Source organism: Typopeltis vanoorti, chromosome 4, assembly GCF_054136105.1.
Source record: "Typopeltis vanoorti isolate ZY-2024b chromosome 4, IOZ_Tvanoo_1.0, whole genome shotgun sequence".
NCBI classification, from domain to species: Eukaryota; Metazoa; Arthropoda; class Arachnida; order Uropygi; family Thelyphonidae; genus Typopeltis; species Typopeltis vanoorti.
This window is the reverse complement of record NC_143552.1, coordinates 103,725,019-103,751,489: the sequence shown is the minus strand read 5'-3', so window position 1 is coordinate 103,751,489 and position 26,471 is coordinate 103,725,019. Positions and strand designations below refer to the sequence as shown.

The 26,471-nt window shown below is 37.4% G+C and overlaps 1 protein-coding gene across 1 annotated transcript in view; it reads left to right on the top strand.

Moving 5' to 3' along the window:
* The first annotated feature begins 9,115 nt into the window (after nt 1-9,115).
* Nucleotides 9,116-26,471, top strand: part of eIF3h (eukaryotic translation initiation factor 3 subunit h) — a 71,763-nt gene continuing 54,407 nt past the window's right edge. Inside the window, exon 1 of the mRNA XM_090391389.1 lies at nt 9,116-9,272. Within this exon, the coding sequence (XP_090247515.1) occupies nt 9,210-9,272 (63 nt within the window). The 5' untranslated portion in view covers nt 9,116-9,209. The remainder of the gene's footprint in view (nt 9,273-26,471) is intronic.

The window sequence follows — 26,471 nt, the reverse complement described above, 5'->3', positions numbered from 1 at the left end:
TGAAGGTCGAAAAGTTTTCTCAATAAACTCGGGCTTTTTTTATCAGAAAGCAGGCAATCTAGCCATGAAAACACTTGCAATTTATATGCAAAATGTACTATAGGCAAAGGGATAATTCCTCGATCTGGAATAACGGTTTGTAAATCAAAGATACTCAAATGGTCGCTGGTGCACACATACCTACCAAAACCATGGGATGAAGAAGAAAATATGGAGAGTGACTACTGGTCTATTTTCAATGACAAAACTTAGTTGGGTGCAATGGTGTAGCTAGGGATGGGGGGGTGCAGAGAAGGGTGATTCGCCCTGGGCGACACTTTGAACCTTTTTGAACTTTCCAGTTAATTCTAAAATACAGACTCAAGAACTCAGTTCCAAATGTTGTAATACTACTACGAATTTTCCTCACAATTGCTGTAAGTGTTACTAGTTGTGAGAGAAGTTTTTCTAAATAAAATTGATTAAGAATTACCTACATTACTATGAAATAGACTTCGACAATGTCACTGACGATTTTGCTAACAGAAAAGCAAGAAAAATAACATTTTAGAATGTTGAAATTAAAGTTTTACTTCAAAAATAAACATAGTGTTTTAATTTCTTTCCTATACGTCGTTTTGATTTTTTGTAGTATTTTTGGTGTGTATTGAGAATGACGGCAAACTCAGGGACTGCCCCAGATGCAAAAGCTCTAGCTATGCCACTGATTGGTTGGGGTGTAACGGAGAGAAACTACCCACCTACTCGGTTTAGGGTATAAAAGACATAGTGAATTTAATTATTAATTTGAATTTATAACAGTCAGGTGAAGCAATGTGGTCCCCTGGAAATTTCCACGACTGTAGATCCACAGAATAAAGACTATTATATATTTCCTCTGGCTACTAACCCAAGAAATTTTTCTTTGTCTGCTTTTTTTAATTACTTAGTGATCTCTGATCCAGTAATTAGAATTTTCCAGAAACTTTTTTTTTTTAATTCTGCAAAACAGTACAATTAGAATCGTAAGAAAAATTTACTTGTCTGCCATACTTTTGTCATTTGCCTGTAAATCTTCAATTTGCCAGTAAAAATAAATTTCCCTACCAATAATGACGTAGTGAATATGATTGTTCCTATAAACAGTATTTTCAAAATTGAAGGCTGAAAGAAGATTAATTTGTTTGTTTTTAATTTCAACGCAACTGGAATCCTTAACTCCAAATGGTTTCTTTTGAGGGTTTTGTGGTTTGGGGTCATCAAAGGAGTCATCAATTCAACATTGTGTATATGATGAGTAAAAGAATCCTCTAACTATTTGATTCCACAAGGGTAGTATGTGGAGTTTTTCTTTAGCCCTAACAGACCACTTTTTTTTTTTTTTTTTTGAAGACAGGTAGGCTAGTTGTTACTGATAGTGCACTCAAGCTAGCAACGAATCAAGGTTTCTGGTAGAAAAAGTACGCCAGAAAACTGTCATCATCTCTTGGCTCTAAACCTTAACAATCATATTATTATCTGCAAGAGTGTGACTTCGATTATTTTCATTATTGCTGTTATTGCTGTATACCTCCGAGGAGTCCAAGGAATCACTGTGGGAAGGTGCACACCTCTACTACATAAAATTTACCATCGTCCCTACTTAATCGTTCAGTCATACACAATGGCACTACCACCATTATAACCAGGGCCGAAGTTATGCACAGGCGCACGAGACTCTAGTTGGGGCCACAAAATATTAGGGCCAATTTATAGGCCCCAAACAATGAGGTGGGGCCCTGGAGCACTCTAGCGCCTCGGACCCCGCCCGTCTCGGGAAAAGTGTAAGTACGATACTGATTACAACATATAATGCCAGCTACCACCACTCACCATCATTACCACCAGTGTTTTTTTTTTTTTTGTCTGTAAATTGTGTTTGCATGGCCGATTTGCCTGCATGTGAGCTGAAATACGCGAGTTTCTCTGAGAAGAATTCTTCTACATTCCCATGAGATACACTAACTCACGTTCAATTAAAAAAAAAAATCTCATATAAAGATTCCTTTCGTCAGAACGAGAACCGACTCAGGGTCTTTCCAATCGAATGACGCTATGCTCCACTGTTCTTCCAATTATACTGCACAGACGTTTTTGTGGCCTATATCTGAAATTCGAGGTTAAAATCAAAATCCCGAGTTTCCAGAAGGAAAAATCTACTTTTCAGCGATCAAGATCGATGTACTCAGAAACATCATTATTGCAATTATTTTAAATCATCATTTAGACGAACATGAATATAAATCTGTTTTATGAAATAGAATTCTATAATAAAGGCCTGTGTAGCTCAGTGAAAGTGTCGATTGCTCCCTCTGCGCTTAGTTGCTCGAAGTTAGACATAGATTCAATTCTAGTCGCCGACTAGAGGAACTTTCTCCTGAAACGTTCTAGATGCAAATATTTCGAAATTTGGTTCAAAATAAATAAATAAACAATGTAACGCCTTTTCATTCCACAAAAGAAGCATCTAGAACTCTTTAGTTCTAACTTTTGAAAATCCATAGGTAGCTTCCTCCACTTTTCACTTTCAGTAGAAATGTTGAGTTCATTTCTACTGGTTACAGTAAGTATATGATCGGCTGGTAGGCCAGTACATGGCTGTCAGCTACTGCCACCAGAATGACTGCATACTTGAAGAAACACTAAAGCAAATGTTACATTATTAATCCTAAATCGTATTATTCTGTCAAAATATGTCGCTTATATGGTCGATTTTCTGAAATGCGGGAATACAGTCTTTTATTACTATTATTACTATTATTACGGGCAACTCCAGGGAGTCATTAGACTCATCGAGGGAGGCCCCAAATCATATTCATCACAACTATTTGACATTCATACAGTATCTATCATACCTCGCCTTAAACTCATTCACTGTCACAGCATCCACCACAGACTCAGGGAGCGCATTCCACTCATTCACCACTCTAAAAGTAAAGAACCCAGCTCTATCACCTTTACTAACCACACTTTTGCCCAGTTTCCATGGATGTCCCCTAGTCCTCCCACAACCAGCCCTGTTCTCAAAAATATCTTCTGAATTAATTTTATAGAAACCCTTCAGTAATTTGAATGTCTCAATCATATCTCCCCTCCTCCGCCTATCAACCAATTTTTGCAACCCACAAATCCTCAACCTGTTCTCATACGGTTCATTCCACAGACCTGCTATCATCTTGGTCACTCGCCTCTGGATCCTCTCCACCTCATCCCCATCAAGAAGAAACCTAGGTGACCAAATCTGAGCACAGTAGTCTAGATAGGGTCTTATCAAGGCTCGATACAGAGTAACAATAACCTGCTTGTCTCTGCTTGTCAACGTATTCTTCAGAAACCAAGTGATTTGATGAGCTGTTTTGGTCACTTTTGCAATGTGTCCCCTAAATTTCAATTCCTTATCTACCAACACTCCTAAATCTCGTGCCTCATCAATTTCCTGGAGCAGAGTTCCACCAATGCAGTAAACTGCCGCCAATCTTTTCACCCCAAAATGCATAACCTTACATTTTGCCACATTAAACTGACATCCATTCTCCTTAGCCCAGACCTCCAATCTATCCAAATCATCCTGCAAAATTTTGACGTCATCTGCATTCACTATTGCCCTACCCAACTTCGCATCATCCGCAAACAAATGAACTGTTCCTCTCAGATCATTTCCTATATCATTTATGAACAAATTAAACAGCAGTGGTCCAAGAACAGATCCTTGTGGCACACCACTAGTCACAGGCTGTCTTGTGGACTCTACTCCCGAGTAAACCACTCTCTGATATCTCTCCGTCAACCACCCTCCTATCCATCTCACCAACCCTATGTCCATTCCCATATGCTGCAATTTACTGATTAGAATTCCATGTGGAATCCTGTCAAAGGCCTTGGCAAGGTCCAGTAGAATCACCGTAAACCCATTACCCTTATCCAGTTCAGCCGTCACTGTGTTATAATACGTGAGCAAGTTACTGAGGCATGACCTACCCTTCACAAAACCATGCTGTCCCCGATACAGTATCCCATTTTCTTGTATACAATCTTGTATTTTCCTCTTGACTATTTTCTCTAAGACCTTGACAATGATTCCTGATATGCTAATCGGTCGGTAATTTACAACAGCAGTCTTGGAACCACCTTTATGCAGTGGAACTATTTTCCCCTCGGGACTAACCCAGACCCGAGACTCAAATTAAACAAAATGGTCAAGGGTACTGACAATTCTTTAGCTGCTTCTCGTACAACACGAGCTGGTATACCATCCAATCCCACAGATGTATTGACATTGAGGTAATGAAATAGACTACTCACCTCCACTTCATTAACCACAATTCCCGTATAATCTACTGGTTTATTCGTGTCTGCAATGTCACCACCTGGATGATATACTTTTGCAAAGTGCTCACTCAGTAACTCAACTATCTCAACTGATTCAGTTACCTCCCTACCATCTGCATTCTTTAAAATCAATCTGCCATGTACATTTTTCCTTTTACTTGCTACATATCTAAAAAACTGTTTAGGATTCTCTTTAGCCTGCATGGCCAATGTTCTTTCGTAATCCTTTTTTGCTTTTCTTACCACACTCGTTACCCTTCTGGCCTGCGCTTTATACCGTTCATGTGCCTGCCGGTCACCCTTCTCCTTAAATTCCCTCCATAGTTGTTTCTTTTTTTTGCAACTCTAGCTTAATGGTGTTATTCATCCATTTAACCCCTACTTGATTTATTATTCGGACTCTAGGTATACAGTCAGCCATTGCTTCATGCAAGCACTTCTTAACTACCTCCCATGCACTATCAACTTCTAGTCCTTGCAGTTGTACATGCCATGGCACTGAACCAATCAAACTCCTAAGCTTGTCATACTTTCCAGCCTGATAATTCCACATGTACCCTGTCTTAATTGAAAATTCTACACCTTTAGCCACCTCCCAAGTTAAGACCCTATGATCACTCTCACCGATTGGTGGCAATGTGGTCATATTTGTTACAGCCAAATCCTCAGATGTAATTACTAGGTCAAGCATTCTCTGACCCCTAGTATTTTCCATTACATGCTGTCGCAGATAGTTATCCCTTAATAACCGCATAAAATCCAGTTCCTTCCTCCCGTGTGTCCTCTCCTCACTCCAATCAATGCGACCATAGTTGAAATCTCCCATAATAATCACCCTCCTTCCACCCATTTCTTCTATTTGCTTGTGCATACTGTCACCACCATCTTTTCCATCACCTGGTCTATAGCAGCACCCAATTGTATATTTAGTTCTGCTAGCCACAATCTCACACCAAATGGCCTCAAATGTGCTCTTTTCTCTATCCTGCAATTCAACTTCTATTCTCCTTGGCTGGAGCTCATCAGCTATCATCAGCAGTACTCCTCCCCCCATTTTATTCTCTCTATCATTCCTGAACACACTATACCCATCACATTCAATCCCACTAGTTTTATCATCTACAGTCAGCCATGTTTCACTAATACCTATAACCTGTGGTCTGGAAGTGCCAACCATGGCCAAAAACTCTTCCTTCTTGTTCCTAATACTCCTAGTATTAGTGTACATGAATTTAAGACCCCCATTAGCCCCAACCCTACCTTGATGCCTTATATTAACTATCCCACTCAGATTTGTTGTCCTTATTTGCTCTGGCATATTATATTCATTCTTACATTCAACTGCCCCCATAAGGACTGTATCTCTACTCCCCCCCCCTAACAAATCTAGTTTCCCTGAATTTGCACATCCACTACATTCAGCAACATTTTCTCAAGTCTTCTTACACCATAGCCATTCAAATGCAAGCCATCCATCTTATATAGATCCTTTCGCCCATCAAACTCACTCCACACATCCACATATTCCACACCACACATAATATTCAATTAATGTTGAAGACAAAAAAACCGTTGTCGTGATTAATCAGCAATGCAAATTAAATTGCATTGCTGATTAATCACGACAAGAGCCTTCCAGAATCAAAAGCAAATGTTTTTGGATAATTCAAGTTTTTCATCACTGATACCAAAAAAAAAAAAAAAAAAAACTAACGCGTTGGATTCCCATATAGGGACTAAGGGTGGACGTTTAAGCCCTCTCTTTTGGAGACCTAGGGAAAGTTCAATCTCCACCGGCAGGCAGTGATAGCTTGGCCAAGTCTATCACAAATTATAAGCAGCACATTTGATGAAGAGACGACTGACAAGTGTTGCAATCTCTTGGTCTCTAACCCTAACACATTATTTTACACAATATGTTGTCTGAAATAATGTGAGTTTTGCTGCCAATTTTCTTGATTTTATGGGACGAAAAACCTAAGTTTCCGGGAGAAAAACATCCGCCTGGCCATGGCAGAGATCGGCAAACTCCGGAATCGGTCGAAGAAAAGCTTACATAAAGTTCCTCTCATAGTGACTAGAATCGAACTTGGGTCATTCTTCGGGTGGCGTAGCGCAGAGGATGCAAAGGTCACTTCTATTTTCCAACTTACACAGAACGATATCATGTTAATTAAATCTCACCACAAGCATCATTAATGATGTAGAAGTGTAGGTATAAAATGTAGATGATATTACACCCATTTAAATTGTATAGCCTGTAATTCCATTGATGTCAAATAATGAAGATCGTATAAATCAAGATTTATACGATCTTCATTATTTGACAATGATGGTCTGTGCCAATATCAAGATGGTGTTAAACGACTATATATATAACATTCCATAACTCCTGTAGCTTATATCGGAAATGTACGCCTTTGGCTTTGCTCACTTCCTGTACCCTTTGAGGGTGCAGGAAGTGAGCAAAGCCAAAGTAGAATTTATCTTCATTCCTCCATCAAAGCAACACTGAGTTCAGCGACAGATCGAGGACATGCTGTTGTGGACCTCAATCGCCACTCCAGTTTGTTCCAAAGGTGTCCGATGGAGTTAAGGTCAGAACTCTATGCAGGTCAGGGCAATCGTTTAACACCTATCTCTTCATGTCATTCAATAACTCTTTCAGCTTTGTGGCATGGGGCATTGCTATCTTGATAATAACACTGGTTTGTTCCATAAATACTCCACAGTGCAGGCAGCACCTGATTATCCAGAATATCAAGGTTTATCCAGAATACTGAGCTTCCTTCATGAAACCACGGACAATGAACAGTGGTCCCATTCCAAACCAGCTGAATGTGTCCCACACTATCACTCTTCCTCCACCCCAAACTTTACTGTGGACACAACACACTGTGGTAAAAATGGTTCATCAGGCTGCCTCCATACCCACATCCTGCAATCAGACTGGAAACTGGTGAACCTTGATTCATCACCCCAGAGTACCGTTTTCCATTGGTCAATTGTTCAGTTCACACATTCTTTGCACTAGGCCAAATGAGCCGCCTTGTTTGTGTTGTGATGTTTGGCTTTTGTGCCACTCCTCTTCCGTGGATACCCAGTAAATGGAGTTCATTTCTTACCATGTCTGTAAGACTGTAACTGGCTACAATCGGCACAGATGGTCTGTGCCGATTGTAGCCAGTGTTTGCGTGGCACCCGTTTTAACACCCTACGCCGAAAATGACCTTATCAATCATTTTCGGCGGCCGTCCTGCGTGTTTTCCTACACTAGTGGTTCCTGAACGTATTCATTTGTTGATCACATTGCCAACCGTTGATTTTGGATGCTCCAGTTGAGTGGCAATGGCACCTATGAACATTTCATGTGACATCCCAGGATGACACCTGTCTCTTCTCTCTCTCGAAGTTACTGAGTTCACCTCGTGTTGTCATTCCACTGTATTCAACTGCTACGATGGAATACTGCTTCCTGCTATCTGTACATCGGTTTTTATGTTATTAACCAACCTGGAATGTTCCAGAACTACGAATAACAGGGGTGTCCGAATAATTATTGACAGATTGTGTGTGTTCTATTTTTAAAATTAATTTGAAATTTTTTTCAGAAAAAATGTTTATATTTTATTAAATGAAACGATAATCAACTTCATTACCCCTGTTATTTGTAATTTTATAGTCAAACAAAGCAGCAAATGCTAATAAGATTTTAATTTTAATAGAAAACGATAATACTAGTAATGAGTAAATAAAATCAGTTTTTTTTTTAATTTTTGTAGCTGGTTGAAAGCTATTGCAGTGCATAAAACGACTAATCTATAAATATTGTGTAGTAAATGTAGACCTAGAATGGGTGCTGCTTAAATTAATCGAACCTGAAATTAAATTTGCGTTTAATGAAGAAAAGAGCCTTCACTGGAATGAAATGTGTTAAAAGAAAGAATAATAAATATCCATCATTATTTTATACCACGCAGGTAAAAAGCATTTGGTTTTATTACATAAGCAAAGTGGACCTTAGATCCAGCATTATTTCAAAGCCGAAACTATGAAAGTTTCATACGTTGACCAGAGAGCTAGCGTGAACTCATTCCTCGGCACTCACGAGTTGCCTTAGTGTGGACTACTTAAAAGTCATAGACGCCGCGCAAGAATATATATATATATATATATATAATCTCTTTTTATTGGTCCATTTTGATGACGTTTTACTGCCCATATAGCTGTCTTGAACTAGTTGGTTCTCTTCAGAGACCAGGCAGAAACCTTAAGAGAGCGAAAACTCTCATCCAATACCAAGGAACTTGAAATGCCAGAGAAATGCTTTTCTTTTTTTTTTTTAGTTGAAGGATTAATTTCTTAAATTTATTAAAAAGTGAAATTCTCCACTTTTTTTTTGTTGTTCTTTCACACATTATTGGTCAATATTAGCATTACTTTCCTCTGTGTTATATTTCCTCAAATAAAATTGTATTTAAGATCCACCTTCCTTTGTAACATTATTATAAAAAAAAAGTTGAGGGATAAAACAATTTTGGCTTTATTTAGTCTTCACACTTGGATCAGAAGATCGCAAATGTTTCGTCTTAAGTAGTGCAAGACCATGGTGATTGCGATCTGTACTCTCGAATACGCTCATCATCATCTGTTCATTGGACATCCACAAATGCCGTATGGTCAATCCGATGCTAGGTGATGTGCCACATCGAATACTCTCACGAACGTTTTATTAGTTTCGAAGCAAAATCTTATGCCTATTGAATTTGTTAAAAATTGGTAGAGGGCGGTAGTTGTCTCTGGTGTGCGTCAATCGGAAGATTAAGGCATTTCGTTTTTTAAAAGGCTTATAATAAATTGCGATGGCAACGACAACTAATGAAACTTCTGAGTGTCCTTTTGATTATGTTCAAATAGATGGTTTGGTAAGTACTAAGTCGTGTAAATTTATAATGAAATATTGCACGACAACATGTAAGAAGCTAGAGTTACACGTGTTGATCTTGCATACATATGGTTATGTTGTAATGAAAAATTATGAATATTGAAGAAATGAAAGATATAGGTGAATTAAACGCTTCGTTTTCGATTAGGTGCACCACATGATTCGGGAATACTGTTCAAGTAACAACTCGGTTATGTTATTTGCAGCTCAGTAGAATATTAACTCATTACTAGTGAATTTATAAGTTAGGGACAATAGCAGAAAATGCTTTTGAAACCATACCTGTTATTTGAAAATACCTTTTAGAAGCCTTTCCCAGAATATATAAGAAACAGCCTATTGAAAAAAGAATTCTTATTCGCCACGCTAATCATTTATATTTTAAATTATATAAATTACAAATGTGATTATTTTGACAGTTATAAAATTTGACAACCTTAGTCTTGAAATTTATTGATTTCCTAAATATTGATAAATTAAGTAAACCACTACTCCAAAAGGGAAATTTTTCACTTTTGTTGTTCTTTCACACATCAGTGGTCAATATTTGCATTACTTTCCTCTGCGTTATATTTCCCCAAAAATATTAAATTAAGATCCCCCTTCCTTTGTAACATTATTACAAAAAAAAAAAAAAAAGTTGAAGGATAAAACCATGTTGAGGAAAAAATAATGAGTTTATTACAAAACTTTGTAACACTAACATTCCTGTACTTTTGCACTCCCTTCAGTACACATGGTATGAGATATGTTGTTCGACTGCAAGCACATTAATAAAAGAACACATGCAGTCTATGCCATTACATTTATTATTATTATTATTACAGGCAACTCCAAGGAGTCGATAGACTCATCGAGGGAGGCCCTAACATCATGTCAAGAACAACTATTTGGCATTCACACAGTATCTATCATACCTTGCCTTGAACTCATTCACTGTCATGGTACCCACAATAGACTCTGGCAGCTTATTCCACTCGTTCACCACTCTCCAAGAAAAAACCTAGCTCTAACACCCTTGCTAACTACACTCTTGCCCAGCTTCCATGTATGGCCCTAGTCCTCCCACCACGGGTCTTATGCTCAAAAATATCTTCTGAATTAATCTTATAGAAACCCTTCAGTAATTTGAATGGCTCAATCATATCACCCCTTTTCTGCCTATCAACCAATTTCTGCAGCCCACAAATCTTCAACCTGTTCTCATAAGGTTCATTCCATAGACCTGCTATCATCTTGGTCACTCGTCTCTGGATCCTCTCCACCTCCTCCCCATCAGAAAGAAACCCTGGCGCCCATATCTGGGCACAGTAGTCTAGATGAGGTCTTATCAAGGCTCGATACAATAACCTGTTTGTCTCTGCTTGTTAAAGTATTTTTCAGCAACCAAGTGATTTGATGGGCTGATTTAGCCACTTTTGCAATATGCCCTACCAATGTGATATACTGCTGCTAATCTTTTCACCCCAAAATGCACAACCTTACACTTTGCCACATTAAATTGACATCCATTCTCCTGTCCTCCAAACTATCCAAATCATCCTGCAAAATTTTGACATCCTGTGCACTCACTATTGCTCTACCCAACTTCGCATCATTAGCAAACAAATGAACACTTCCTCTTAGATCCTTTCCTATATCGTTAATGAACAAATTTAACAGTAGTGGTCCAAGAACAGAACCCTGTGCCACACCATTAGTCACAGGCCGTATTTTGAACTCTACTCCTGAATAAACCACTCTCTGATATCTCTCCATCAACCACCCTCTTATCCATATCACCAACCCTATATCCATCCCCATATGCTGCAGTTCACTGATTAAAATTCCAAGTGGTATCCTGTCAAAGGCCTTAGCAAGGTCCAGTAGAATCACTGTAAATCCATTACCCTTATCCAGATCAGCCGTCACTCTGTTATAAAACGTGAGCAAGTTACTGAGGCATGATCTACCCCTTCACAAACCCATGCTGTCCCCCATACAGTATCCCATTTTCATCTATCCAATCCTGTATTTTCCTCTTGACTATTTTCTCCAAGACCTTGACAACGATTCCTGATATGTTGAACAGTCAGTAATTTAAAACAGCAGTCTAGGAACCTCCTTTATGCAGTGGAACTATTTTCTCCTCTTTCCACCCCATCGGGACTAACCCAGACACGAGACTCAAATTAAACAAAATGGTGGACACTGACAATTCTTTAGCCACTTCTCGTACCATCCAATCCCACAGATGTATTGACATTGAGGTTTTGTAATAGACTATTCACTTCCACTTCATTCACCACAATTCCTGTATAAGCTATTGGTTCATTTATTCCTGCAATGTCACCACCTGGATGATATACTGTTGCAAAGTGCTTGCTCAGTAATTCCACTATATCAACTGATTCGGTTATTACCTCCCTACCATTCGCATTCTTTAAAATCATTCTGCCATATACATTTTTCTTTTACTTGCAACATATCGAAAAAACTGTTTGGGATTCTCTTTAGCCTGCATGGCTAAAGAGAATCCCAAATAAAGCACAGGCCAGAATATCCTTCTGGCCTGCGCTTTATACTGTTCATGTGCCTGCCAGTCACCTTTCTCCTTAAATTCCCTCCACAGTTGTTTCTTTTTTTTTTTGCAGCTCAAGGTTAATGGTGTTATTCATCCATTTAACCCCTACTTGATTTATTTTTCGGACTCTAGGTATATAGTCAGCCATTGCCTCCTGCAAGCACATCTTAACCGCCTCCCATGCACTATCAACATCCAGCCCTTGCAGTTGTGCATGCCATGGCACTGAACCAATCAAACTCCTAAGCTTGTCATACTTTCTAGCCTGATAATTCCACATGTACCTTGTCTTGTAAATTCCACACCTTTAGCCACCTCCCAAGTCAAGACCCTATGATCACTCTCACCAATTGGTGGCAACGTGGTCATATTCGTTACAGCCAAATTCTCAGATGTAATTACTAGGTCAAGCACTCTCTGACCCCTAGTATTTTCCATTACATGCTGTCGCAGATAGTTATCTCTTAATAACCGCATAAAATCCAATTCCTTCCTCCTATGTGTCCTCTCCTCCTTCCAATCAATGTTACCATAGTTGAAATCTCCCATAATAATTACCCTCCTTCCATTCATTTCTTCTATTTGCTTATGCATACTATCTCTCCCATCTATTCATCTATTCCATCACCTGGTCTATAGCAGCACCCAACTGTATATTTTGTTCTGCTAGTCTCAATCTCACACCGAATAGCCTCAAATGTGCTGTTTTCTCTATCCTGCAGTTCCACTACTATTCTCCTTGGCTGCAGCTCATCAGCTATCATCAATAACACTCTTCCCTCCATTTTATTATTCCCTGTCACTCCTGAACACACCATACCCCTCACATTCAATCCCACTAGCTATGTCATCTTCTGTCAGCCATGTTTCACTAATGCCAATAACCTGTGGCCTGGAAGTGCCAACCAAGGCCAAAACATCTTCTTTCTTGTTCCTAATACTTCTGGCATTAGTATACATGAATTTTGGAAGCCCATTTGTCCCATCCCTATTTTGATGCCTTATACTAACTATCCCATTCTGATTTGTTGTCCTTCGTACTTGTTCGGGCATATTACACACATTCATACACTACTGTCTCCCTAAAGTCTGCATATCTACTCCCCCTCCCTTTAGTAACTCTAGTTTCCCTGATTCTACACATCCACTTCCACTTAATTCAACAACACCTTTTCAAGTCTCCCTACACCAAATCCATTCAAATGTAAACTATTCATCTTATAAATCCTTTTGCCCATCGAACTCAGCAATTTTGGCCCTCCTTCTATACTCTTCACTGTCATACTGCGTCAACAGATTCGCCATCCTAGCTCTCTCTTACTCTTCTCTTTTGCTACCTCAAGTAATTCCTTCAAATCCTCTCTCATAGCCATTTTGTCTCCTTTCAAATCATTTGTTCCTGCTACTACTATCAATTCTTTCACCCCCTGCTTTTGCATTCTAATTGACTCACTTACATCCTTAACGTTCGCACCAGGTTGGTACGATATTGTCAACCTCTCATCTATCACACCTCTTACTAAAGAATCTCCGTACAACACCCACTCTTTCATTTTGTTTACACTCGCTATCATACTTTTGCCGTTTATTAGTTGGTATGCTCAGTAAGCATTTTTGCCAACGCTCCAGCTAGCCGATTTGCCCTGTGTATCGCTCCGCGTAACCATGCGATCTCACTCATTGTATCTGTCTCATCATTTTTATTATCCGTTAATTCATTCATTCGTTCTGTATTTATACCTTCATTCACACTTTCAATGCCACTCTCACAGGTATCTGGTTCTACCTCGCAAATATCACTATTTTCTACATTCTCACTTTTAACAACGATATCACTCCCACGACCTGAAACACACTTTAAATCCTCGCATTCCTTACACCTTCTGCACACATTCACTCCACTATCATTGTCTAACCAGACTCCAACCGCTCTCCTCAAAGCATACATTTCACAAACGGTACACTGAATAAAATCCTTTATATTCAAATTTTTGGACAAAGATGGCGATTTGGATGCCATTTTATTCCTTCTTATCAGCGCCATGTGCTGCTTATAATCATATCTATCAAATTACTAATTGAAATAACTCAGAAAAGACACAAAAATCACAGACACGCTAAGATACGAAAAGTAAATAAACATAAGATTCAAGCAAATTTATCAATTATTACTTAAAATAATACTTATCTGTTCAGGAGCTCTCTACAAACACTACACACCATGTAGCCCTCTAGTATTATTACGGAGTTGGTAGCGCTAGGGTATATTGAAGGAATGGGTATTCCATCATGACCCACCACACATCCGTTGAACGAGGTTCAACAGATGTCCCAACCCTTGTTCTCCAAGATGACAGAGAACTCTCACATGCGCTAAGAAACCTGTCTTAAAGACAGAGTGCCTGTTTTGAGCACGTAACTGTCATTAATGCTTTATTTGATCACGATTCCACCGATAGTTGTGGATGTACATATCATCATGTGTAAACATATGTTTCTTTGTTTAAAAAAAACTCCTTTACTCTATAACATGTATTGTTGTAGTTATTCAGTACTTTTTTTTTTTTTTTTTTTATCCCCACTTACTGTTGTTTCGGAGCAGCTGTGGCATAAAATCGTTTGTGATTGATCAGTAGCATCTTGAGTTCCTTGAAGTAAATTCATTAATCTGTTGCGATTCTCTTGTGGATTGGATTTTGGAAGCGTTTTGGAAATTGCTGAATTTCAATTTTTTTTTTTTTTTTAAATAAATAATTATACTTGATCATTAGGTTTAGTTAGTAGTGCTAAATTTAGAAATTGTAAGTTCAGAGATATATTTTATAACAACAATTACTCTATAAATTGCAGAGTATCCAATGCATATTTATAGAGTATAAGATCTGAAGGTGAAACCAAAGATCAGTGAGCCGGACATGCCAAAAGTGCTTAATGATATTAGGAAGTTATGTCTCTGATGAAAGGAGGCCTGAGTTACCAGTGCTTATCAACTAATTTGGGCTTTTCTTGCTCATTCAAGTGTCTGCCCTGGTACAACTCAGAATGTATTTCCATCTATACAAACTTTAGTGATGGTAGAGGGATTGCACCTGGTGATGCAGTAATTGTTATAGAGTTATCTCAGTTAATGGTCGGTGCGATGATAGTAGATCATATATCTGTGTCTTCTGATAATCTGACGACAGGTTAGTTCAACAGGTTAGTAAGATGAAAAGCATCTGATGCGAGATAGATGCTAACAGAACAAAATATTTAGTTAGTTACTGTATGATATGTATCAGCAAATAAACTCGGTAAGTAGAGGACAGGTAATTATTATTTATGGAGACTCATTTATTGGGTTATAGAATAATTAGTGAGGAATAATAAAGGCAGCATGTGATGTGATAAAAGTTACTAGGTAATCGAGAGTGCCGGACTTAGTGATTACATCAATGGATTTCTCTGTAAATAAGATGGCTACATTGCTGCCAGTTGGCAAGTATACAGTTGTTTAGTTTTGACTTGGGAAGTAGTGGCTGAACATATGAAATTTTCAATGAAGAGGGGTTATGTATAGAAGTAGAACTAGTGATTATGAGAAACTTAAGAGATATTGCTTGGAGTGATAACATGCCAATAAACAGAAGTTTAAAAAAAAAAAAAAAAAAGGCCTGCAAGGATAATCCAAAAGAGTTCTTTTGGTATGTGACAGGTAAAAGTAAGAATGACTGTGATAGAATAATTTTGATGAATGCAGATGGTTGGGAGGTGACTGAACTAGATGAAATAGTTGAATTATTAATTGATTACTTTGTAAGAGTGAGGGTGTATCATCCAGGTGAGTGAGATATTTCAGTAATAGATGTAAGAGAGGTTGATGTGGAAGTTGAGGTATGTAGGATATTACATAACCTTGATGAGAATATAGCTGTGGGTTTGGATGGATATCTGCTTATATATTATGAAAATGTACTAGGGAATTGGTAGTACCTTTGGCTGGGTTTGAATATCAGCTCTGGTAGAGTCACAAGGGAGTGGAAAGGAGGGGAAAATAGTTCCATTGCATAAAGGAGGTGCAAGGACAGAAGTAACAAAGTATCAACCAGTTAGCATTTCAGGAGTAGTCATTCGAGATATTTGGCAAGTTGGTTAAAGACAAAATTAAGGAATGGGGTACTTATGAGGGGAAAGCATTTAATAAGGGGTAGTCATACCTCAGTGACTTATTTTTTATGAAAGCTTCAACAGTTGAGCAGCATTCAGAGGTGAACTGTAAACCCAAATATACAACTATTATTCAAGGAAAAAAAAATAAGAGTTTGAAAATAATAACCAAACTTTGGAAACTCAGTTTAAAAATCCAAAGAATACATTGATTGATTAAGCAAGGAAGACGTAGTCAAGTTAAGTTGTTTTTAAGGATAAAAAAAATTAGAAATCCAATAGTGGACTCAAGAAGATAAATAGGTCATCGATGAACAGTAAAAGAGTAGGTGCCCACGAGAGAGAAAGAGTGAGAGAAAAAATGTAAGAAAGCTAAACTGTGTGTATAAAAGTCTTCTTTCCCCTTTTACGAATCTAGGCCTGGTGGCTAATTTTGGTCTCATCCCAGCATTTCATCAATCTGCTTGTTTCTCCAACCCTTTGGTTTGTAGTTCATCATCTTCCTGTGTATTTTATCATTGTCATTCATTCTAGATGTCCTTTCCATTTGGTTCTTTATTTATTATTATTATTTATTTATTTGTATCTTGTATATAGTAATACACTGACTTACGTGAATCCGGAGTTACGCGGTTTCTTATATGTACGTATTCTCGTCCTGCTTCACGCCTCACCACTAGTCGTATCTTTCCAGTACCAGCTGCATTCGGCCAGTGTCACAAATGTTGTGAACAAGCACTAATATGTTTCACGCAGTCTCCATTCATACACAATTTTTATAGCCTACAAACCTTGCGATTGTTTAATGTTATGTTCTTGATAAAAATTTTATCACATAAAAAATAATAATGTCATCCAAAAGAAGCAAGCCCGATTCTTCTACAGCTAGCAAGAAAAGAAAAACATTGACTTTGGAAACAAAACTCAACATAATTAAGGATTTTGAAGGCGGAATGAAAATTTGTGAGCTAGCAAAGAAGTTCGTTCTACAGGAATCCAGTAAGAACAATCATAAAAGATAAAGAAAGAATTCTCGCTGCTGTGAAAAATTCCCAATCGTTGAATTCAAGCATAATTCGTTAACGTCATGGGATTATTGGTGAGATGGAAACGATGCTTAAATTGTGGCATGATAATCAAGTGAGAGTAAAAAATTTGTCCAGTTGATCAAATGACAATATGTAGCCAAGCCAAGCTGATTTTTGAGAGGCTAAAAGTAGAAGCGGCCAAAGAACAAAATTTCATGGCCAGTTCAACCAATTTAAAAACACTTAACAGGCGCAGCATCGTGGAGAGGTGGAAAGCGCTGATAAAGAGGTTACGTCTTCTTTTCCTGAGACACTTAAGGCTATCATTGAGGAAGGTAGCTATAGCAGTCAAACCATATTTAATGTAGACGAGACCGGCTTGTTCTGGAAAAAAGGTGCCTAAGAGAACTTTCATCGCACATGAAGAAATAACATTTCCTGGCTTTAAGGCGAGGAAACGTTATTTCTTCCAAAGGCTTCCAAAGACCGGTTGACAGTAATGCTTGGTGGAAATGCAGCTGGTGATTGCAAGTTAAAACTTCTCTTAATTTATTGATCCGAAAATCCAAGAGGTCTTAAAAAAAATCTAAAGCTGGCTTGCCAGTGATTTGGAAGTCAAATTCTAAAGCTTGGGTGACAGCTTCTATTTTTGAAGACTGGTTTGGTCACCACTTCACACCTGAAGTTGAACAGTATTGCCAGTTTAAAATAATTCTGTTTAAAGTTATGCTCGTTATTGATAATGCACCTGGTCACCCTCCTGCAACTTTAATTGATTTTGATCCACATGTAAAAGTTGTTTTCTTGCCTCTAAATACAACCAGCTTACTTCAACTGATGGACCAAGGAGTTATCAAAACATTCAAAGCGTACTACACACAGCGTTCATTTGCCAGTCTGAATGAAGCTATGAGGCAAAATGAGCAACTGTCTGTTAAAGAGTTTTTGGAAACAGTTTAATGTTTTAGATGCTGTAAGGATTATCGGAGATTCTTGGGGTGAAATTTTCCAAAAAAACTTGAATGGTGTCTGGAAAAAACTTTGTCCATCCTTTTTTAAATGCAAAATGGAAATGTTGCCAGAAACTGATCAAGTTGCTGAGGCAATAGAAGAAGTTGTCAACCTTGCCAGGCAATTAGATTTAGAAGTCAACAGTGAAGATGTCAGCGAGCTGTTAGACTCACATAACAAGGAGCTTACAATCGACGAGCTCATAGAGATGCATGAAATCACTACTGAAGAGACCGAAACCTCAGATCCAGTTCTACCAGAAAAGCACATGACAATTGCAAAATTAAGAGAAGGTCTCAGCTTAATTAAGAAAGATTTACAGATTTTGGAGGACATAGATTCTAACGAGGAACGAATTGTAGCCACAAGGCAAGGAATAAAAAATCATTGGCTTGCTATGAAGAAATTTTGTGTGACAAGAAAAAGACATTGTGCCATCAGACAAATCTATTAGATTTTATGAAGACATTGAAATAACTTTTTTTTTTTATGTACAAAAAACTACAATTATGTTTATACAGTATTTCTTAAAAAATATAGGCGTTTTTGTAAACCTTTGGTCCCAATTAACTAATATTTTGTATGTTTATATATATAAATTACATGCAAAATTATACCCCGACTTACGTGCTTTTTGTTGGTCCCACCTACCACATAACTTTGGGGTTTTACTTATTTAATTTCTACTGCAATGATTCTTTTCTTATCTCTTGTTGTCCATGTTTCACAGCCATATAATAATATTGGTTTTGATAACATTATACATTCTTTGTTGGTTTACCAAGAAAAGCAGACTGTTTTGTTTATTATGGTATCAGTACACGATGATATACCTATCTATATTAGTGAAGTCGTGATCAAGTGGGCAAGCTGTTATACATTGTCCATCCTTTTTTAAATGCGAAACGGAAATGTTGCCAGAAACTGATCAAGTTGCTGAGGTAATCGAAGAAGTTGTCAACCTTGCCAGGCAATTAGATTTAGAAGTCGACAGTGAGATAAAAATTTGAATAGAGTGACTGATGCAGAGGACATAGTGGAGTTGTTCAATGAGCACTTTATTGGAGTATTTCATCCTGGAGAAGGTTTTAATACTAGAGGGATAGGGCAGGTTCAGGGTTTATAGATGGAAGAGGAGAGTGTGTTCCTGAGGTACTCTGTATACCAGTAAAGCTGTGGGACTGGATGGTATTTCACCATGGGTTTTGAGAGAACGTGCTAAAGAACGGACAGCACTGTTGATCTGGCTTTTCATTGCAAGTCTGGCTGTGGGAATGGTACCCAAGGATGGAAGGAAGGTAAGATAGTTCCGCTGCACAAGGGCGGTAGCAGACTGGAATTGTCTAATTATAGGTCAGTTTGTGTATCATCAGTAGTTAAGGTCTTGGAGAAATTAGTGAGGGACTATATACAATGTTGGACAGATGAGGGTAATGTTATCTGTGAGAATCAACATGGATTTGTTGGGCGCTCTTGCTTTAGTAATATGATTGCCTTTTATAATAAAGTGATAAGAGCAGTTGATGAGGGTAAGGCATATACTGCCATTATTTTGGATTTTGCAAAGGCGTTTGACCAGGTGCCACATGATAAGCTGATATTTAAGTTGCAGCACATGGGTTTAAATATCAGGTTAGTCAAATGGATTCAGGATTTCCACAGGGCTCAGTATTGGGATCTGTATTCTTCAACCTTTATATCAATGACATTGTCAATGGATTGCAAGGGGATATTCAGTTGTTTGTGGAAGATGTAACGCCTGGGAAGGGTTATAAGTAATAGTGCAGATGTGGCAGCCCTGCAAGAGGATTTGAATAAACTAGACAGATGGGCAAATGAATGGGGGTGTCCGTTTAATGCAGCAAAATGTAAAGTCTTGAAGTTTGGGATCCATCGATGGGAGGATGCATACTCGATTGGAGGAGCTATACTGGAGGAAGTAGGGGAGAGAAGAGATCTGGGGGGTGGTGATTGATAGAAAACTGAAATTCAGGGAGCATATTGCAAAAGTGGTGAAGGTAACCCAGAAGATTGCTGCAGTACTGAGATGGACGCTTCCATTGCATAAGATCCTGATCAGACCACACTTAGACTATTGTTCTCAAATTTGTTCCCCCATAATTTGAAGGGTATAAATTAACTGTGGAAAGGGTACAGAGGCTGATAACAAAGATGGTTTCAGGACTCTACAATGTCAGTTACGAAGCTTGACTGAGAGAATGTTTACTGCAGAGTTTGGTGGATAGAAGAAAGAGAGGTGATATGATCGAGACTTTTAAACTGTTGAAAGGCAGTTACAGGGTAGACATTGGGGAGTATTTTCACTTGGTGGAATGGCGGGAAGGAGTGATGACAAGGAGGCCATCCGTGGAAGTTACAAAAGGAGGCTGTGAGCAAGCGGGTGAGGAGTGGATTCTTTGCGTGGAGAGTGGTTAGAGCAAGAACAGTCAATGAGTTCAAGGAGTGGGATGATAAACTTTGTGTTTCCTAAGAACAACCTCTCACAATGAGTCTTTTGACTCCATGGAGACATGGATAATAATAATAATTATTATTATTATTGTTGTTGTTATTTATTTTTATTTATTTTGTTATAATGAAATACAGACCCTGGAGATTTTTTTTTTTTTTATTTGGCATCATGTAAATGCCTCCCATTTTGGCTTCACAAAGACAGGCCCTTTCTGAGGCTTGTTCCTTGATAGCTGTCAGTGTTTCTGGAGTATCCTGTTTTCTGCACAAATGTTCAACTTCGGCTGTTAGATTATCTAAGGCTTGTTCACTCAATTTTTCTTCAGATAACCCCATAGGAAGAAGTCAAGAGCTGTCAGATCTGGAGAATTTTAATGGCCAATGAATTGCCGATTTTCACGAAATTATTCACTTGTCAAAAATGTGCCTTAGGAGTTCCATGCTGATTTTCAAAATAAAATTACATAATTTTGGTTCACCTGCTGCCCTTTGTAGAAATTTTATTTCACCAGTTTTTATTCTTTTTTTTTTTCCTGCAGTTTTTATGGTCCATGATTCACTTCTGTACAGTAGAGAAGGTCTTGCTAAAACTTTATTAACTCTTATTTTTGTATGCTTTTGAACTTGGTTAGGTTTGAAAATATTATTGATCATTCCTGTTACCTTTAGAAAATTTGAAATTTTGTTGTCAATGTCAGCTTATTTTGCATATGATACAGCACATCTAAGATATTTGAAGCAGTTAATTTGTTCTAAAATCTTATTTTCAATCATGATTTTACTTCTACTGGGAATGGCCCTTTAAAAGCTATGATTTTTGTTTTGGCTGTTATTTGCATTTCAAATTTTTTTGCACTTGTGTTTAGTATATTGATTTTTGGAGTTCATCTTCACTTCTTGCTCTGATTATTTGGTCATCTGCAAACAAAAAGATATTAAGTATAGTTCAGTGATATAGTTTAAATGCTGGTTTTATATTTTTCTTCTGTTTTACTAATTCATCCATATAGATATTAAATAACAGTGGTCATGTGTTTCTTGTTCAAACCATGATCAGTTATTCACTAACTTCAAATAATTACACAGTTCATCTATTTTTCCTTGCAGCAAAGAAATTAAATGTTCTCTAGGTTTATTTCTTACTATGCTTTGCATTGTGTACATTATGCATTCATTTTTCCTTGCAGCAAAGAAATTAAATGTTCTCTAGGTTTATTTCTAACTATGCTTTGCATTGTACATTATGCACATTTATAGTAATAAAAATGTGAACATTAACTTGAAAAACTTATCATTATTCTTGCTGTTGGACAGTAAAAACTAATAAATTATATTGCATTCTGTATATTCTTCTATTACAGTGATTGCTAAATGTAGTCATTGTTGAGGATGTCACAGCTAGTATTTCTTCATCTTACATCAAATTTCTGTAAATGTGCAATGTGCCATTTCTCTTGGTGTGGAAATATTAGCTGTTATTACTTACACATTCTAGTGAATACCAACTGATTGCATACCATCTTAGGCATCAAGGTAAGCAGAAGCATATCTGCTTAGATGCTAATTGACTTGACATTGTGGTTTCACCACCACAAAACTAATCTGGGGAGGGGGGACTATGACACTACATAGTTTGCTTCAAATGAACAGAAAACATCAAATCTGGAAGAGTACTGGTGTGTTTATAGTGTTTTGGTGTTTTTTTGTTTGTGTTGGGTAGTAATTTGTTCATTTGCCTTTAAATGCTCAGGTTAGCTCTCCGAGGGCTTCGCAGCCATCAAACAAAACAAATCACTTCCCCAATACAAACAAAAAACATAGAAAAAACCAATACCACAAACACTGTGGCCAACAAAAACCAAACACCTCTGGCCTGTGACCCTCGGAGACTAGGGTACACCCGCCAATAGACTGTGCACCACCTAAAAAAACAGTCACCTCCTGTATGCACATCGTCGAGGTAATGTCACTGGGGCACTACCATGCTATTTCCCCAACTTGAAACACACCACCCACCCAACTCACCATGGCTGCCATCTCCCACAGCACATCTGCTTCAGCTCAAAATCACCCAGCTGCTTGCCTGTTGTTCTCTGAGCAAAAAAAAAAAAAAATACACCTGCCCTATGAGCCCTTTGCTGGAAGTGATGTCACAGGTATAATTGACAGATCATTTAGTAACTTCAAAAACCACACCAAAGAAAAGCACAAAAAATATAGCCCACTAAAAATCTGCATAACAGTTCCTTTTATTTTGCAAGGTGGTGCGTTATGGTTCTTAATCTTCCGCTTGGTAGCTTTGCTATAATAACATCACATTCAGTGAAGTGGATCATACCGCCTACCAGGTCATGAGACTTTTTTTACATAAAGTATCAGAGAGAGAGAGGGCCAGGGCCATAAGCTAATACCTTTTTACTAATTTGTCAATATAATTATTCTAATTTTTTCTGTGAAGTTTCTCTTTCTCTTTTTGCTGTTGATCTTTTCCTCTTTTATTCTATTTCATCTTCCAGTTTTCTTGTTGTAAGCCATGTGGTGCATGCAGTTTTTTTTTTTTTTTATCTTCAATTATATTCTTTTCAGTTCTTGTTTTCTCTTCCATTTTATTTTCCTAGACTTTTTTTCTGCTACTTTATGTATAAGTAGTGTTACATTTTTCCATTCTGTTCTTAAGTGTTTATTTGCTTCCTTGATATGCATTCTTGTTTTCTGTTTGTAGTAAGAGATTTATTTTATTTACATATTCATTACCTTTTCTATACCCAGTTTGGTGGTATTGTTATATTTCCAATTACTAAATGATGATCTGAATTGATACCGTAACCTCTAACTTCTTTATTAATTTTGCTTTATTAATTTTATTATTGTCTATCAAGTAGTCAGTTATTGATTTTTTATCTCTATCTGATCAGAGAATGTGAGATTAATCTCACATAAAATAATTTGTGAGGAAGTATGAATGAGAAAGTAGGATTTGTAAGTGTTGCTATAGACAGATCATTTTATTTTTACCAGTATATTTCATCTCCTCTCTACTGTCTCTTTTAGTCTTCTTTTCATTGTTCCTCTCAGACATACTTTTGACACCTGCTTCATTTACACATCTTTCACCATCAAGTGCCTATATAGCACACTTCCCATCATTCTACTGCAGTCATTCATCTTTTTGACTAATTTACTGCTGACACCTTCCTTCTTACACTTCTAACTACTATTCTTTTCTTTAAATGTTCTATCATACGCTCCCCAATTTGTTCCTCAACCTTACCAATTCTTTTGTGTTCATATCTTTACTAGTTTCTTTACCATTCTGCCTTCATTCTTCTACTGTTCCACTGTCTTTTGCATCTTCCTCTGTCTTATTACTCTCTGCTGCATCATTCACCACGATTATACCACATTTGCTGTTCCTGACTTTTGCTACACTTATTCACTTGTTCATTTATTTATTTAAAATATAAAATATTTTGTGAAAAACAGTTTTTAGAAAAGCTGACAGAGTACTAAAACAGGAAAATCCTTTTCTATCACTGAATGAAGATTGCATATACAGTGATCTCTGAATTATCTGATCCTCAAATAACCAAATTCTCAGTTAACTGAATGTGTTAGTATGTTGGCCGACACCTAAAACATTGCCAGCACAGTTTCCCACAGATAATCGATGGATTACTTTAATTTCAAAAGAGACATATGGCACTGTGCAATAAGTACATCTATGCTAAGTGGTCATATAACTCTAGCGCAGTAGCGAACTCAGGGTTTAATCTTGGGGGGGGGGTGCAATTGAGTAGATGATTTGCGAATACGCACTATGCATATGATCTATGATGAGCATCTGCAATGATCGCTAATTCACAAGTAATATAGAAATAGAAGACACTACACAACATAAATAAAAAAATGAATTTTAATTAGGAAAAGATTTTTGGAAATTTTTCTAGTGTTTTTTGTGTTTTTTTTTTTTCTTTGGGGGGACAGGGTTCCTTGCCCCCCCCCCCTCCCCCTCTGGGTGTGCCACTGTTCTAGCACAACCCATAGTCAGTAAGTTTCAGCTGTAGCAATGAATAGAAATTTCTTTTGTCAGGAACCGATGCTGATGTGTGCATAGTCTCACTTATTTAATTGAAAATATTTTTTAAATCATTAAATGTCAATTGAATTCACTTATGAATGCCTTTGCAGTTTGTTTTGATGCAGTTCAGTATAATTAAACCAAAATATTTGCATAAATTTCACAAACAATTGGATCCTGTTTGGCATGTTCTTATTAGGTTCAGCTTTGTATAGACTGATGTTGCATCTCTTAATTTAAATTATGTAACTAATAATAGTATACAAAAGTCAGGGGCCTGACTAATTTGGCTGAACATTCCCTTAATATATATACTGATATCTCCTCCCCTTTTGCTGAATTCTTATTTAGATTATGCAACAGCTCTAGAACCTTCTTCTGCACAACTATCTCTTCATCCAATGTGCTGTATGCCATGTTATGTACACCAGATTGATAGATTTCAGCAAAGTGAGCACATCATTATTTGAACAGATGCATCTGCTTTTGACACAAAAGTCTGCATTCAATAAAGTTATTCTTCCACATTCATTCATTCTCTCTTGCATTATAATTATAAAATTCTTTTAGGTCACCCTTAGAGCTGATTTCTTTTCATACTCTGATTTAGCTTTTAATACAATACTTGTAACTTTTCTAGCTTGCCCTTTACATATTTACTAACTTCTTTCATCCTTATTCTTACAATATTCCTCCCCATCATTTTCTTCTTTTAGATCTCTTGCTTAATAAGGTTGCATATCCATTTCTCTCCCCCTCTATTTGTTATCAGGCCCTAAAGACACATTCAGATACTGCATCTTTACAAAGCTTCCCATTCAGTAACTGATACCATGGAATCAGATGATATTCTCCTGAATTTGTCATAATTTTTCAATTTTTGTAATTGAGCATGTAACCTTTCCTAATTTGAACATCAATATACTTTGCTACTTCCTAGGTCACTACACCATGATTGCTGGCATCAGTGGATGGAAAAACAGTCACATCCTTAACTGAGACCACTTCCGATGCTGTGATCAGATCCGACATGACATTCTAATCTTGAATTCCTTCTTTCACATGTGTTTTGAAAGTTGTCTTGCAACAGCTCAATAAATTCTTCATTCTTATCATGAGTTTTCTCTATTACCCAATCAATGTTTGAATAATTTGTCATCCATAATGATTACTCATTTAATACCCATCATTGTAATTTGGTAATCCATTTCATTGTTGTCCCCAGCAACTGAACTGCCAGGTTTATGGCCACCGTATATTTCATCCTCTCAGCTTCCACTTCACACTGGATTTAAACTCGCTTCTGCATGGAACATTATTATTGTCTACATGAGTTTCTATCCTTAACTGGACTTAACATCTGTTATGTGGTAACCCCTCCTCCTCTCTCTTCTGTCCTTCCTACAAATACTATATCCTTTATCCTAGATTCCAGTTACTATATCTGACTTGAGAACCAGGTGTCACTAATGCCAACAACCTTATGATACAATGTATTCACCAAGGCAACTCAACCCTTTTCTTCCTAACACTCTGTGTTTGTTAAATTACTCTTTTATTCTCCATTGATATAGTACGAAAAACACCCTAAAGGTGTTTGTCGTACCTTTAATCTTATTAATCTGCAGGTAACTTTTTTTGGAAAGTTCCTGTATCAGCTGATGTTAGAACTTGGAAATCAATTCTCTTTAGGTATGTTTCTATTTGTTATTACATATTATATTGTGGATAAGTTTCCTAAGGTTATGTCCATGCTATTTAATAATTTTCTGTATGTTGGTAGAATGTGTTATTTATTCTTAATTCATTGTCTTTAGAGAACTGCAGTAACCAGATGGTGGCTGCAACCAGATGCACTCTACCATGGTTGCTACTCCAGAA